The sequence below is a fragment of the Eutrema salsugineum genome, unplaced genomic scaffold, assembly GCF_000478725.1.
Source record: "Eutrema salsugineum unplaced genomic scaffold, Eutsalg1_0 scaffold_8, whole genome shotgun sequence".
Classification (NCBI taxonomy): Eukaryota; Viridiplantae; Streptophyta; class Magnoliopsida; order Brassicales; family Brassicaceae; genus Eutrema; species Eutrema salsugineum.
Window position 1 is genome coordinate 3,109,015 of NW_006256414.1, and position 15,487 is coordinate 3,124,501.

The window sequence follows — 15,487 nt, forward strand, 5'->3', positions numbered from 1 at the left end:
ATTGAATTTTCAATTTTTTTTTTTATAACTTCTATTGAGTCATATGGAAATGGACAACACTCAGTTTAATACTAGATGTCCGGTATCGGTTCTTATCAGCTTCGCTGCTTTGTATATAGTCGCCGTCTGCAAGAATCATTCTGAGAAATGCTAGACAAAAGTGAGAAAGACGATTTCGTAAAAGAAAGAAGATTGAGTTTTGCCAGAAACTACTCTACAAGATTGTTGTAGTTTCTGGACACGCAGCTATTTCAAACGACGAACCAATGTTCAAGACCGGTGGGCGGTGAATAATTGTGCATATCAATTAAGCTTGCGAATTTGTTTTTTTTTGTTTTTTTGGCTGAAGATTTGTTCTTGGGTTCTTGTTTTAATGTTCTTAATGTGGTGAAGCCATTAAAAAAGGAATGTGAAAACTTTTAAAATTAAAAAGACTCTTTCCATGTCTTCTTAAGTGAAGTTGTCTCTTAAGCTTATTGCCCCCAAATCAGAAAGCCACTAGATATAGTTTGGGATTAGATGGAAGTCATAGCATCTTCAGATTAGGTTTAGGGGGTTTAAATTAAAGAGTCTGAAAAACAGGATCTTCATGATTTAGCAAAATCATATAACTTTTCATCTTGATTCCTCCGGTTAACAATACAAACACACTGCAAGATGAAATAGAAAAAGCTACAGGTAGAGGAATTTGATTTTGGATAGTGAGGAATCAAAATACACAGTAAATTCAGAGGCATCACATACTTTTATGATATATCCTTTCACGTAAAAGCATAAAAACTGTTGATTATATAAATACATGTAGCTTGAGAAGGAAGTAATCCACCTTAACTTATTACATAGAAAAATGAAAAAGAAAATCCAATTTAACAACACAACACACTGCAGAGAGGTATGAGACTGCATAGGATGATAGGAAAAACAATAATACAATCCAAATGAAGAACACATCATACTTTGAGGAAGAAAGAGAAAGCAGAAGAAGAAGCGTGGATTCTGGTTTATCACAGTGAGGAATTCCAATCCAAATTGAGGGATGGTTAGTCCTAATATCTCACTATAAGAAAAAAAATAAATAAACAAAGTTAGTGAATATTCAGAAAAATACATTTCACCTAAAACTGCTAGGAATATCCAGCAAATTCTGCCTCACCATTTAATATCTTAATAAGAAGCTGAACCAATTTTCAACAGTTTCTATTAAATATTTTTATATATTCCTTCATTAACGAATGTGAAAGGAAAAGAAGAAGAAAGAAAATACTGTTACTGTTTGTGATTTAGTCATTGGAAGAGTTCAATGCACATATGTATTTAAGCTTTTGAAATTATGATCCCTCGTTAATATCCAACAAACACAGGCCTGATGATTTTCGAGAGAATTTTCTAATTTTGTGACCCAATTTGTGTTTTGTTGGGTATCAATGTATCATGATGCAAATGGATCATATCAGACTAAAAAAAAACGATCACACTTCATTCTAACCTTGAGCAAACTTGAAAGAAACTGAAGTAAGATAAAATAATTTATTCAAGCGGAAGAGAATAAGAGAAATGATTACCCGAGCGAATAAAGGCAGGAAACGATGTTTAGTATCTTCATCCTCCCATTCAAGCTCAGTTTTCTGTTCTTCAGGAACCATAGATATTCCAAACCCGTCAAGTCGTGGGACACTTGTAGCATCAAAGGGAAGCTTTCTCAGCTTTGGACAATAATCGACTTCTATGTCCCGCAATGATGGAAAGGGGAGAGGACTCCAGTAGATACTCTCCAGCTCAGGCAGATTGTCCAGGAATAAGTATTCTAGTTTCTGAAATGGTGTAATACGAGCAAGATTGGTTGCTTTCTCTTTGTTTATGATTTCTTCTACTTCTTCTGAACGTGAAATCCTTAGCCGAGTAAGATTTGGAGAAAGCAATAGCCAAGTCAGATCCTTAATGCCATGACAGCTATAAATTGTCACGACGGAGAGGTTGGTAAAGCATGGACTTGTTGGATTGTGTAAATGAGATGAGTCGGTCTTGCTTCCTCTGCATTTAATATATGTATCAATCGCCGACACATGACTACCATCCACATGGAGCACACTAAGATTCTCCATACTCAACAGCGATGACATATTGAATGGCTTTTCTTTAAAACCTCGAATACCCAGAGAATTGATGCAGTTAGCCAACCTTGGATCGCCTAATATATGCTTCAAACCCAACTCGGTAGAGATCGTTATCTCTAGAACTTGTAGATGCTCCAAGGGCTGCAGCTCCTCCAACATGCTAACATCTCCATCAACTTTAGAAAATCTTAGTTTCAAAATTCTTAAACTCGACAGCTTTGATATCCCACTGATACTACGAAGACTGTATGTATAACTCAAATCCAGATGAATTAGCTTTTTCAACTCTTGGAAACCAACTGGCAGTTGCTTTATACTTGTGCCCCACAAGTTAAGATACTGCAAGGAGGCCAGCTTCGATATCTGCTTAGGAAGTTTTTCGAAAGCGAGATTAAGTGATAGATCCAAAACAACTAGCTTTTGCATAGAGCCGATGAATTCACCTGAGAGATTCTTCAACTTATTCTTCTGGAGGAGCAGAGTTGTAAGTTCAGAACACTTGGAACTGCATTTTATCTCTTTAACCTCATTCCTCATTAAAGACATCCTTCTCACAGCTCTCCAATTCTTGACTTTTGGCGTTTCGTGTAATCCGACTCCTGCTTGAACAAAAAAAGACTCAGATGCAATCCATAGAGCCATTTCGCGAACCACGTCATGCATCACAACAAGACCTATCCTATCAGGCTGTTCTGTCAGTAAATTTGAGCGGATAAGGGTACCAAGTACCTCATAACCCTTATTCACTGCCCTTTTATAAGATTGGTGTTCCCCGATGAATCCCTCGCACATCCAATATTTTATCAAATCTCCTTTATCTATCTCATAATCTTCCGGAAACAGAGCACAATAGAGGAAACACGACTTGATATGTTCACCCGCCAAGCTATCATAGCTATACTTCAGAATCGGAAGAATTTTGTTTTCCATGTCAAAAAACTCTGCAGCTGATCTGGACAAAACATCGACTGCAAGCTCCCATTCTTGTACCGTAGTTTGAGATGACATTGTCTCACCAATGACAACAAGCGCTAGTGGCAGACCACAACATTCTTTAGCGACCTTTTTGGCAAGCTCGACAATGGCAGGATCTCTACTTAATGTATTGTCTCCTACTTTGCTTTTGAACAATTTCCATGCTTCTTCTTGTCCCAAACAGTCGACTTTCATCGGCTCATGATCTCCCATCCGCCCACATACTTCCCGAGAACGAGTGGTGAATGCTACTTTGCATCCATTTTCTCTGGTGGGAAACGGAACTCCAATGGCTTCTAAATCCAATTTCTCCCATATATCATCTAACATCAGGACAAATCTCTTCCCTTTTAAAACTCTGTGTATATTGATTGCCTTGTCACTTTCACTTTTGTTCTTCCACTCGCCGTCGCAAAGGTGTAGGTTTTTTGCAATATCATCTTGAAGCTTTGAAATAGTTGCACCTTGAGACACCACAACCCAGATCACAACATCAAATCTACCTATTTCAGTGAACTTATTGTGGATTTTCTTGAAAAGGGTAGTCTTGCCTACACCACCCATACCGTGCAAACCCATGATTCCAACTCCATCTTCCATAAGGCGCTTCCATGCCTTTTCCAGCATTGTTTCCTGACCAATCGTAGGCCCAGTAGGCCTTTCTTCTACTGCAGATCTCAAAACCGGCTCAGTAACCTCTTTAAAATTACCCTCCGATTTGAGTTTCTTAACCTCTTTCAGCAACAAGAATACCTTTTTCCCATATTTGTAGCTGGAACATACACTTTTTGAAGATAAACCACAGAGACATAACTTCTTAAGCTCAACAGGACTAGTACTAAGCAGATTATTGAATCGTGTATCGATGCTCTCGACACGTGTTAGCCATACCTTGACAGCTTCAAGCCTTTGTTGATGTTGTGCCTCCTCTCTCGCTACTTTGTTCTTCACCTCAGCTTCAATTGCCTTGAGATCATCCATTTCCCTCTTCAGAGCCCTGAGATTCTCCTTGAGGTTTCGAATATAACCTTTGCCACATAAGAATCTAAAGATACGATTGAGATCACCACCAGTAAGTTGGATAGGATTACAACTCCCCATGTCGATAGAAAGAGAGAAAACTTTGAGTAAGCAACAAACGAAAGCTAAAGATGAAGAAGTGTTTTATGTGAAAAGCATTTTACAAGTGACGAAGGCATATATGATTTGTTATCTGTCGGTCCTCTTTGGTTTCTAATTTCCACCACTCCCACATATGCATCGACTGATACGATTCACATGAAAAATGAAAAGCCACACAATTTCTCTATGGTGATAGAAAGAGAATATTTCTGAAGCTGAAGAAGTTTTTATTGTCAAAAATATCATTGGAGATAAGATAACACATCTTTCTCCAATACGGGTGGTTAGGAGATTTTCCAAAGGGAAAAAAAAAAATTGCTTACGAAAGACTTTGACTATTCTAATATCCGACCATAGATTTTACGAGTGAAGACTTTGCTCAAACTTATTTCAAGTCAACTAAAGTCCTATCTTCTGCTCTTATGTTCTTCGTTTGGCGCTTGTAGCTGTCAATTTGTTAGCCATGTTGGCTTTGTTATTGTTTGTAAACAAGTCTTCCTCTAATGGAGCGTAGCTAATCTATAAAATCTCATTTGAGCAAAAAGAAAATTAAAAGGAAACCCAAGTCTAAGGTGACAGAAACGTGGATTGGTCAAGTAGTGGAGATGATTAAGTAATCATTGTCTGTTATGCCCAAAGTAGCTTACGAAGTGGAGTCTTCTTTTGCGTTGAAATCCTATACGATTATTGTGTTGTGCCGATTCTATTTTTTCGTTAGTCTCTCTGTAGTAGAAGAACATACCTTAGATTTAGGCATTGCCTGTTTATGATTTCATTTAGATTCATGTTTCTTTTTAGCACCCTATTGAGAATTTATTATGTGCTACTTGAGATAAATCTGGGTTTGAATTCTTTAAGTTGCTCATTAATGGAGTTTTAGTCATGTCTAAGAGTAGAAAGTATATAAAAGCTTTTAAAAAAAGACTTGATGAATGGCAGAAAGAATATGATCAGGGAGTTTTATAAAGCTGAGGATGATGAAAAATCGAACATACAAAGTATTTTGCCATGTCTAAAACCAGAATGTCCTACTGCCAAATCTGTTGGGTAGTAGAACTTTTCTAGTCAATGCGGTGGCAAATCGAATCTGGGGGAAGAAGTGTAAGATTTTTTCTCGAAAACTTGGTGAAACTTCTTAATGTTGTATCACGTATTGTTGTTCCATGGACTTCCGCTGCCACTTTAATATATATTTTTATCGTCCCATTCATTTCTTGCTGAACAAGAAACCCAAATGTGGAAAGAAAAGAAGAAGAAATTGTTTGTGATTTTATCCTTTGAAGATCAATACACATATGTTTTTACATTTTTAAATAATGAAATTAATCCCCCAAATACATGCATGACTTTTCTAATAATTTTTTATTATGTTGTTCCAATTTGTGTTTGTTGGGTGTATGATATATTATGATGCAAATGGAGAGTATCAGTCTAAATAAGGGTGCATACTTCAAGCTATTCTAGAGCAAACAAGTAAGAAACTTTAGAGATGAAAAAAAACAACTCAAGCGGAAGAGTATAAGAGAACTGATTACCAGATGGATTAAAGGCAAGAAACGTTTTTGGTATCTTCGTCCTCCCATTCAAGCTCAGTTTATCTCTTCTCCAGGACCCATACCTATTGTAAACCAGGCAATTCGTGGGACACTTGTAGCATCTAAGGGAAGCTTTCTCAGCTGTGGACACTCTTCTACTGTTAATTTTTGCAATAACAGTAGATACTCTCCGGCTTAAGCAAATTTCTTATCGAAAACACTTCTAGTTTCTGAAACGGTGTAATACCTCTAACTGTAAGATTGACTTCTTTCTCTTTGCTTATAATAATATCTTCTACTTCTTCTGAATATCCACGTAGACGACAAGATTTGGAGCAAACAGTGGATTTCTAAGTTCTCTAGTTTGGGAAATTTCGTGGCTTATGATGAACAAGTTGGGGTTTACTGAAATTGAGTTCTGGTTTAATCAAGACTGGTTATATCATTAATTCTTTAAGCCGGTTAAAGCAGTATTATGGTTCTATTTTGGAAGTGGGTTCACTGACATTGATTTTTTTTGTTTTGTTTTATAATTTAATTCATTTTCATAGATGAATTTGAAAGGTTACAGCGCAAATAAACCTCAGACCGGTGATCAGGTGAAACATGAAAGATAAAATTATGTATAAGCTTTCCAGCAGTCAAATCCCATACCTATTGGATATGATCAAATATTATATCAATTGTTAGAAACACATACGTTGGGGAAAAGAGAATGCGCAAGATCCATTTATAGATATTGCAGTGCTTACCTTTACAACATTGTCAAGTCCTCCAGTCACTACAAAATTTACAACATACGTTGGAGTAAATTTGATAGTGTTGATGCCACGAGTATGACCCTTGTACCTCTGTATGCATCCCTTCTTTCTGATGTCCCAAATCTTCAAATTCGTGTCACTTGATCTATGATGCCAAAAATTCACCAAATGGATGAAATTCAACAGCAGAACAATTGGATCTATGTCCAGTAAAAGCTCGAACCACTACACTTCAAGAGTAAGAGTGAACATGTTAGACCTCATAATTCTAAAGTAAACGATAGATATGGTGTGGTACACTGCTCAAATATCAGGACCCATAATCAACATCTAACTCAATCGGTATCTCTATATGTTCCCATTTGATGAAACTAGCTAGGCATATAAGGAGCAACAAGTATTCTAAAGGAGAGCAGAAAATCAATCAACTAACTCTTTGCTTCTTCTAGATCCCAAAGCTTTCTCACACCCGAAGAAGCTCCACCAAGCACCAAAACTTCTGCCGAGTCAAAAGCTACTGAATCCACTGCACTAGTATGTCCACATAAACTCTGCAAACAACTCAAGAAATGAATATAGCAGCACTCTTCTATATAAAAAACAATACACACTTTTTGCTCAACAAGGAGGAAAAATTTAGACAAGAGAGAAAACGTGAAACACACCATTAAAGAAGTAGGCTTGCCGATCGCCCAAAGGTTGACATTGTAATCATCACCACCAGTAATAAGGAGCCGTGATGTCTTCTTTCCGATACTTAAGCAATTTACATTTGCAGAATGTGCCAAAAACTCCTCTACGTTTCCAAAATCAAGTCAAGGTATAAGCAAACACCAGACAAGAACAGCTAAAGAAAGGAGCAGCCTTTGAAGCAACTCGACAGCAAAACATAAAGCAGGTCATAAATGGAGAGAAGTACTTTCACATACAAAACATATCCAGAAAATATCCATTTTCTATCATATTGAGCAGCCAGTGATAGAAACATTTGACCCGGAATTAATTTCTGCTAAAATCTTGAAATGCTAATCAAAACTTGAAGCTTATCAATAGCAAACTAAGCTTTGCTCTTGGGAGTTTTTAAAGATAAAACCCTAACGATTCGGTGATTTAAAAAAAAAAAAAAAAAGACGACAAAAATTTCTCAGGATGGAGCTAAAAATCCAGAGTTCGTTCAATTTTACTCAGCTTAAGAATCAACAACATCGCCAGGAATATAAAAGGATACGCAGCTTATATCCACGCTTCGCCATTTTCTACTCGATTTCCAGCAAATCCGTGGGAATCAATGGAATCCGAATCTCTAGCTTCCGTAATCGATCGAAAAAACGGTGAATCGGAGCTGAAAAAAAAATCCCAATTGTCACTACACGACAGAGCTCGAGATTTTCGGGAAATTCAAAAGGAGAAACACGGAGGTTGCTTCCCGTTGAGATTTCAAATCTAGAACGTGAGAAAAGAATCAAATTCCGGGAACAAGAATTTTGAAGGAAACGAGATAATCAGAGATTCAAATAGTGACACGGAGCAGAAAGAAAAAAAGAAACAGAAGAGAAGAAGAAAAATGGTAAAGCGAAGGAAGTTTTTTATGTTGTCAATATTATTCGATAGGTGAGGAAGCACCTCATCATCTCTTGGATTTGTTTGTTTCCTAAAGACATTGTCAACCTTATATATATAAATAGGGTAATTAAGCGTAGTGTTTTGTTTGGTAAGACATAATATTATACATATATAACATTTAAATACTCGAATCAAAGAGATAATTAAGAAATTTTGAATCAAAGCCTATAACATAGTGTCTAGAAAATCAATAAAAAATCTTTAAATGATTTAGATATTAAAATCAATTTTTAAAAATATTTCTCAAAATTTTGTGGATAAAATAATCTAAACGAGAATTGTTTTCATTGTTTTGTATAATATTTCGAAAATTGAAAGTAGACTAAATTATGTAGAAAAGAAGAATCTACGACCGCTAACAAACACCTGAACACGAAATTCATTATGATTAAACAAATATCAAACTTTCTTTTTTTCCAACATTAGTATCATGTTTTTCATGTCAGTCAGTTTCTATGTTGCTTCTCATCTTTAGATGCTTTAGTATTTCTCAATGTTTTTAAACCCGACCCGGACAACGACCCGAAGTATTCTTCGGATTGTCGGTTAACTGGATTGACCTGGATTAATCCGGGTCAACCGCGGATCAACTAAGTATATATATTTGTTATGTTTTTTAATAAATTTTATCACTTTTGTTACATTTTTTTTAATGTAAAAAAATACAAATTTTTGCTAAAAAGTTTTGTCACTAAATCGCATTAATTATTATATATCTTTTTCTATATAATTTTTTTTAATAAAATTAAATTAAAATATACACTAAATATAGTGATCATATTAACTATATTTTTGAACATTTTTAATTATATATTTTTTCCTTTTATTTATTTTCTTTTTTAAACAGTTAATTTTTTACTAGAAAATTTGATATTACAAAACTTACAATTGTATAATGGTGAGAAAATAACAAACTATTCAATAAAATATAGAAAAACAAACTGTTATTACTACTAAAAACATTCAAATAAAAGTATATTAATTGTCTCTAAAATCCAAAAATAATGTAGAAAATTTTAGCAATATTTTTTGATTTTGTTACCACCTCATTTTTTCCATCTTCTGTTATTGTAAGTGCTCTGCATCTTGTTCTAATTTTGTTTTCTAAAACTGTATTTTTTTTTTAAAAAAATATCATATATTCATAAATAAATTTATAAAACTATTAATTTTTTTCCAAACCAGAAACCCATCCAGATCGGGTTTTTGCCGGTTCACCGAGTTTAAGCGGGTTTTTCTGGATTTAAGCGGTTTAATAGCATTTTGGGTTTCAACAAAAACTAAACCGGAAATTTTACCAGGTCACGGTTTAACCGGTTAAACCGTCCGGTCCGATCTGGGTCTGAAAACATTGGTATTTCTCTTACAACTATGCTCATGGTATTTAGTGGTTGGATGATTTACTTTAAGATTAGAATACTAATAATTTGAATATTCTTACAACAATTTCAACTGTAGTTGAAATCTGAAGCCATATTAAATGATAAATATACTCAGTTTTTAATTATTCACAAACTACAAAAATTAGTCTAGATTTCGATATAGAATTTTATAATTATCAATATTTTCTTCTTCTTTTCCTGATAGCATAAGCTTTTATTGTTTATTTTTAGTTAAAAAAGAAAATAAAGTATAGCAAATTAAACACATTATTGAAACAAATGTTAGGAATCTTATACTGAATATTTGATAGAACCCAAAGTAATATATAAGTGAAATGGATCAATCCGCACCAATTATTTTTAAATCAGAACCCCATAAAACGTAATGTGGTAGCGGAATCCAAATTTTGTTGACTTACGGTAGTAATATATAAGTGAAATTAATCAATCTGCTAATTACCAGCTACTTTTAAATCAGAATATCATAACGTAATGTGGTAGCATAATCCAACTTTGTTGATTTAAGTAGGATAGCCCGAATAAGAAATATTGTAGTTCGTGTATGGCATACTGCAAATCTTAGAATATGTTTTGGTTTGAGTCTTCAAGATGTGCGAGATAGTTATCATCTAGAGGAAATGGACTTAAAGAACTATATAAGAGATACACTCATAATTCATATATACCAGAATCCATTTTATTACCAATTTTTTTTTAGTTAGAACCTATAAAACTTAGAAACATATATCATGATATAGAATCAAAGGTCATCTCACTAAAAATTATTATGCTCACATATGGTTTAGTTATTCAAAAAAATAAATAATCAAACATACGAATTAACCAAAATATAGTCTTAAAAGTTTTAGGTCTGCTAAAATGTTTTTTTTAGGTGTTACTATGCTAAGCTTCAAATTGTATTGTATTCACTCTTCAGTATAAGACTAATGAACATTTAATTTACAATTTTGAATTTTCTAATGGAGTAGACCGAGATCAGGCCCAGGCTATAACCGCTTCTTACAGGCTATTGATGCAATCAAATGTTACAAATTGCGAACGGCTATTTGCTTTGTGTTAGCATTGGTCCATTGAATTTTAATTTTTTTTTATAATATATTGAGTCATATGTAAATACTAGATGCCTGGTACCGGTTCTTATCAGCTTCGCTGCTTTGTATATAGTCGCCGTCTGCAAGAATCATTCTGAGAAATGCTAGACAAGAGTGAGAAAGACAATTTTGTAAAAGAAAGAAGATTGAGTTTTGCCAGAAACTACTCTACAAGATTGTTGTAGTTTCTGGACACGCAGCTAATTCAAACGACGAACCAATGTTCAAGACCGGTGGGTGGTGAATAATTGAGCGTATCAATTAAGCTTGCGAATTTGTTTTTTTTTTTTTGGCTGAAGATTTGTTCTTGGGTTCTTGTTTTAATGTTCTTAATGTGGTGAAGCCATTAGGAAAGGAATGTGAAAACTCTTAAAATTAAGAAGACTCTTTCCATGTCTTCTTAAGCGAAGTTGTCTCTAGTTATTGCCCCAAATCAGAAAGCCACTAGACATAGTTTAGGATTAGATGGAAGTCATAGCGTCTTCAGATTAGGTTTAGGGGATTTAAATTAAAGAGTCTGAAAAACAGGATCTTCATGATTTAGCAAAATCATATAACTTTTCATCTTGATTCCTCCTGTTAACAACAGAAACACACTGCAAGATGAAATAGAAAAAGCTACAGGTAGAGGAATTTGATTTTGGATAGTGAGGAATCAAAATACACAGTGAATTCAGAGGCATCACATACTTTTATGATATAAGCATAAAAACTGTTGATTATATAAATACATGTAGCTTGAGAAGGAAGCAATCCGCCTTAACTTATTACATAGAAAATTGAAAAGAGAAAATCCAATTGAACAACACAACACACTGCAGAGAGAGATAAGAATGCATAGGAAAAGCAATAATACAATCCAAATGAGCAACACATCACACTTTCAAGAAGAAAGAGAACGCAGAAGAAGAAGCGAGGATTCTGGTTTCTGACAGTGAGGAATCCCAATCCAGCTTAAGGGATGGTTAGACATACTGAATCCGCTAAAGAAGAAAAAAATAAACAAAAGTTAGTGAATATTCATAAAAAAAATACATTTCACCTAAAACTGCTAGGAATATCCAGCAAAATCTTAAGAAGCTGAACTAATATTAATCAGTTTCTATTAAATATTTTTATATATTCTTTGCTTAACGAATGTGAAAGGAAAAGAAGAAGAAGAAAAACACTGTTTGTAGATATAGTCATTTGAACAGCTCAATGCACATATGTAGAAATTTTAATGACCCCTCGTATATATCCATTAAACACAGGTCTGATGATTTTCCAGATAATTGTCTAATTTTGTGCCTCAATTTGTGTTTTGTTGGATATCATGATGCAAATGGATAATATCAGACCAAAGAAAAAACGATCACACCTCATTCTAACCTTGAGCAAACTTGAAAGAAACGCAGTAAGATAAAATAATTTATTCAAGCGGAAGAGAATAAGAGAAATGATTACCGAATGGATTAAAGGCAAGATACGTTTTTTGGTATCTTCATCCTCCCATTCAAGCTCAGTTTTCTGTTCTTCAGGACGCATATATATTCCAAACCCGTCAAGTCGTGGGACACTTGTAGCATCAAAGGGAAGCTTTCTCAGCTTTGGACAATTTCCTACATATATGTGCCGCAATGATGGAAAGGGGAGAGGACTCCAGTAGATACTCTCCAGCTCAGGCAACTGTAACAGGGATAACTTTTCTAGTTTCTGAAATGGTGTAGTACCTGTAAGATTGGTTGCTTTCTCTTTGTTTATGATTTCTTCTAGTTCTCCTAAATGTGAAATGTCTAGCCAAGTCAGATTTGGAGCAAACAGTAGCCAAGTCAGATCCTTAATGCCAGGACAGCTAACCATTGCCACGACGGAGAGGTTGGTAAAGCGTGGACTTGTCCGATTGTGTAAATGAGATGAGTCGGTCTCGCTTTCTCTGCATTTAGTATATGTATTAATCTCCGAGACATGACTTTTTTTCACACAGTGCTCACGAAGATTCTCCATACTCACCAGCGATGACATATTGAATGGCTTTTCTTTAAAACCTTGAATAACCAGATGAATGATGCAGTTAGCCAACCTTTGATCGCCTAATATATGCTTCAAACCCAACTCGGTAGAGATCGTTATGTCTAGAACTTGTAGATGCTACAAGAGCTGCAGCTCCTTCAACAAGCTAACATCTTCATGAACTTTAGAATTTTCTAGTCTCAAAATTCTTAAACTCGACAGCTTTGATATCCCACTGATACTACAAAGACTCTCTGTACCAGTCAAATCCAGATGAATTAGCTTTTTCAACTCTTGGAAACCAACTGGCAGTTGCTTTATACTTGTGTACGACAAGTTAAGATACTGCAAGGAGGCCAGCTTCGATATCTGCTCAGGAAGTTTTTGGAAATCATCATTATCTGATAGATCCAAAACAACTAGCTTTTGCATAGAGCCGATGAATTCACCTGAGAGATTCTTCAACTTATTCTTCTGGAGGAGCAGAGTTGTAAGTTCAGAACACTTGGAACTGCATTTTATCTCTTTAACCTCATTCCTCATTAAAGACATCCTTCTCACAGCTCTCCAATTCTTGACTTTTGGCGTTTCGTGTAATCCGACTCCTGCTTGAACAAAAAAAGACTCAGATGCAATCCATAGAGCCATTTCGCGAACCACGTCATGCATCACAACAAGACCTATCCTATCAGGCTGTTCTGTCAGTAAATTTGAGCGGATAAGGGTACCAAGTACCTCATAACCCTTATTCACTGCCCTTTTATAAGATTGGTGTTCCCCGATGAATCCCTCGCACATCCAATATTTTATCAAATCTCCTTTATCTATCTCATAATCTTCCGGAAACAGAGCACAATAGAGGAAACACGACTTGATATGTTCACCCGCCAAGCTATCATAGCTATACTTCAGAATCGGAAGAATTTTGTTTTCCATGTCAGAAAACTCTGCAGCTGATCTGGACAAAACATCGACTGCAAGCTCCCATTCTTGTACCGTAGTTTGAGATGACATTGTCTCACCAATGACAACAAGCGCTAGTGGCAGACCACAACATTCTTTAGCGACCTTTTTGGCAAGCTCGACAATGGCAGGATCTCTACTTAATGTATTATCTCCTACCTTGCTTTTGAACAATTCCCATGCTTCAGTCCATTCCAAACAGTTGACTTTCATCGGCTCATGATCTCCCATCCGCCCACATACTACCCGAGAACGAGTGCTGAATGTTACTTTGCATCCATTTTCTCTGGTTGGAAACGGAACTCCAATGACTTCTAAATCAACTTTCTCCCATATATCATCTAACATCAGGACAAATCTCTTCCCTTTTAAAACTCTGTGTATATTGATTGCCTTGTCACTTTCACTTTTGTTCTTCCACTCGCCGTCGCAAAGGTGTAGCTTTTGTGCAATATCATCTTGAAGCTTTGAAGTAGTTGCACCTTGAGACACCACGACCCAGATCACAACATCAAATCTACCAGCCACTTCAGTGAACTTATTGTGGATATTCTTGAAAAGGGTAGTCTTGCCTACACCTCCCATACCGTGCAAACCCATGATTCCAACTCCATCTTCCATAAGGCGCTTCCATGCCTTTTCCAGCATTGTTTCCTGACCGATCGTAGGCCCACTAGGCCTCTCTTCTACTACAGATCTCAAACCCGGCTCAGTAACCTCTTTAGAATTACCCTCTGATTTGAGAATCTGGACCTCTTCCAGCAACAAGAATACCTTTTTCCCATATTTGTAGCTCGAACATACACTTTTTGAACATAAACCACAGAGACACAACTTCTTAAGCTCAACAGGACTAGTACTAAGCAGATCATTGAACCGTGTATCGATGCTCTCGACACGTGTTAGCCATACCTTGACAGCTTCAAGCCTTTGTTGATGTTGTGCCTCCTCTCTCGCCACTTTGTTCTTCACCTCAGCTTCAATTGCCTTGAGATCATCCATTTCCCTCTTCAGAGCCCTGAGATTCTCCTTGAGGTTTCGAATATAACCCTTACCACATAAGCATCTGACGATATGGTTCAACGTTTGATCACAGGAAAGTTGGAAAGACACACAATTCCCCATGGTGATAGAAAGAGAGAAAACTTTGAGTAAGCAACAAACGAAAGCTAAAGATGAAGAAGTGTTTTATGTGAAAAGCATTTAACTAATTCTGAAGAAGGAAGAGAGGATTAGTTAGATTTTAGTCTACTATGCGTTTTAATTTCCGCCATTGTTTCGAAGGACGTTTAGTCGTTTACTTTAGATGCAATTATGTTTGAAAAATTCAAAGGTCAATTACCAACTCTTATCATTATTAAGATGCAACTATGTTTTAAATTATACAAAGGTCAATGATTTAATCGCCCAGTTTGGATTATTATGCAACTATGTTTTAAAAAAACAAAGCTCAATTAATGTTTAATCACTGGGTTTGGATTATTATCATCACTTGTTGTTAATTATTTAAATCATTCACTTTAAAATATTTGTGAAAAATCAATTACTTTAGAATATTTTCCAAATGACATGGGAACCAATAACCATGATCAAAAACGGTGTGGTGCGATCGCACGAAGCCAAAAACAACTTACAAGAAATCTGGAACAGAGCAGACAATGGAGAAGTCTAAGGATCTCGTCAAGGCTGAGAACTCAGAATGGCCTCCAAATTTTATCTGCACCTGAATTCAGAATGGCCTAACAAAAAGTGCAGAATGGCTTATAAAAACTGCCCATACCAAGCAAAAAAAAAAAAAAAAAAAAAAACAAAAAACAAAGTCAGTCAATAACAGATATCAGTCTCGAAGTTGCTTTTTTGTTTCACCAAAAAAAAGAAAAGAAGAAGTTGCTTCTTTTGTGGGAAAAG

The 15,487-nt window shown here is 35.6% G+C and overlaps 3 protein-coding genes across 7 annotated transcripts; all 3 read right to left on the bottom strand.

Annotated features, from left to right (window-relative positions):
- Positions 1 to 726: 726 nt before the first annotated feature.
- On the bottom strand, positions 727 to 4,923 carry LOC18009765 (probable disease resistance protein At1g61180). Its single transcript, XM_006391970.2, has 2 exons — positions 1,563 to 4,923; positions 727 to 1,057 (listed from the first exon to the last, which is right to left on the bottom strand). Exons 1-2 carry the CDS (start codon positions 4,188 to 4,190, stop codon positions 1,055 to 1,057), a joined length of 2,631 nt encoding a protein of 876 aa, XP_006392032.1. The 5' UTR covers positions 4,191 to 4,923; the 3' UTR covers positions 727 to 1,054.
- A 1,350-nt stretch (positions 4,924 to 6,273) lies between these two features.
- LOC18009705 (katanin p80 WD40 repeat-containing subunit B1 homolog) lies at positions 6,274 to 8,141 on the bottom strand. 5 transcript variants are annotated; one of them, XR_002896551.1, is made up of 5 exons: positions 7,736 to 8,141; positions 7,173 to 7,303; positions 6,941 to 7,058; positions 6,499 to 6,652; positions 6,274 to 6,400 (listed from the first exon to the last, which is right to left on the bottom strand). XR_002896551.1 is itself a non-coding variant. In XM_024148350.1 (4 exons), exons 1-4 carry the CDS (start codon positions 7,758 to 7,760, stop codon positions 6,633 to 6,635), a joined length of 294 nt encoding a protein of 97 aa, XP_024004118.1. In that variant the 5' UTR covers positions 7,761 to 8,141; the 3' UTR covers positions 6,463 to 6,632. The 5 variants fall into 5 exon arrangements, 2 of the variants coding, with proteins under 2 accessions (XP_024004118.1, XP_024004110.1); XR_002896550.1 differs by having other exon boundaries at positions 6,499 to 6,732; XR_002896552.1 differs by having other exon boundaries at positions 6,499 to 6,737.
- A 3,240-nt stretch (positions 8,142 to 11,381) lies between these two features.
- Positions 11,382 to 14,803, bottom strand: LOC18009778 (probable disease resistance protein At1g61190). The gene is given in 2 exon segments (XM_024148337.1): positions 11,382 to 11,607; positions 12,071 to 14,803. Coding segments are annotated over 2 exon segments (2,652 nt in total). The 5' UTR covers positions 14,705 to 14,803; the 3' UTR covers positions 11,382 to 11,589.
- Positions 14,804 to 15,487: the final 684 nt, after the last annotated feature.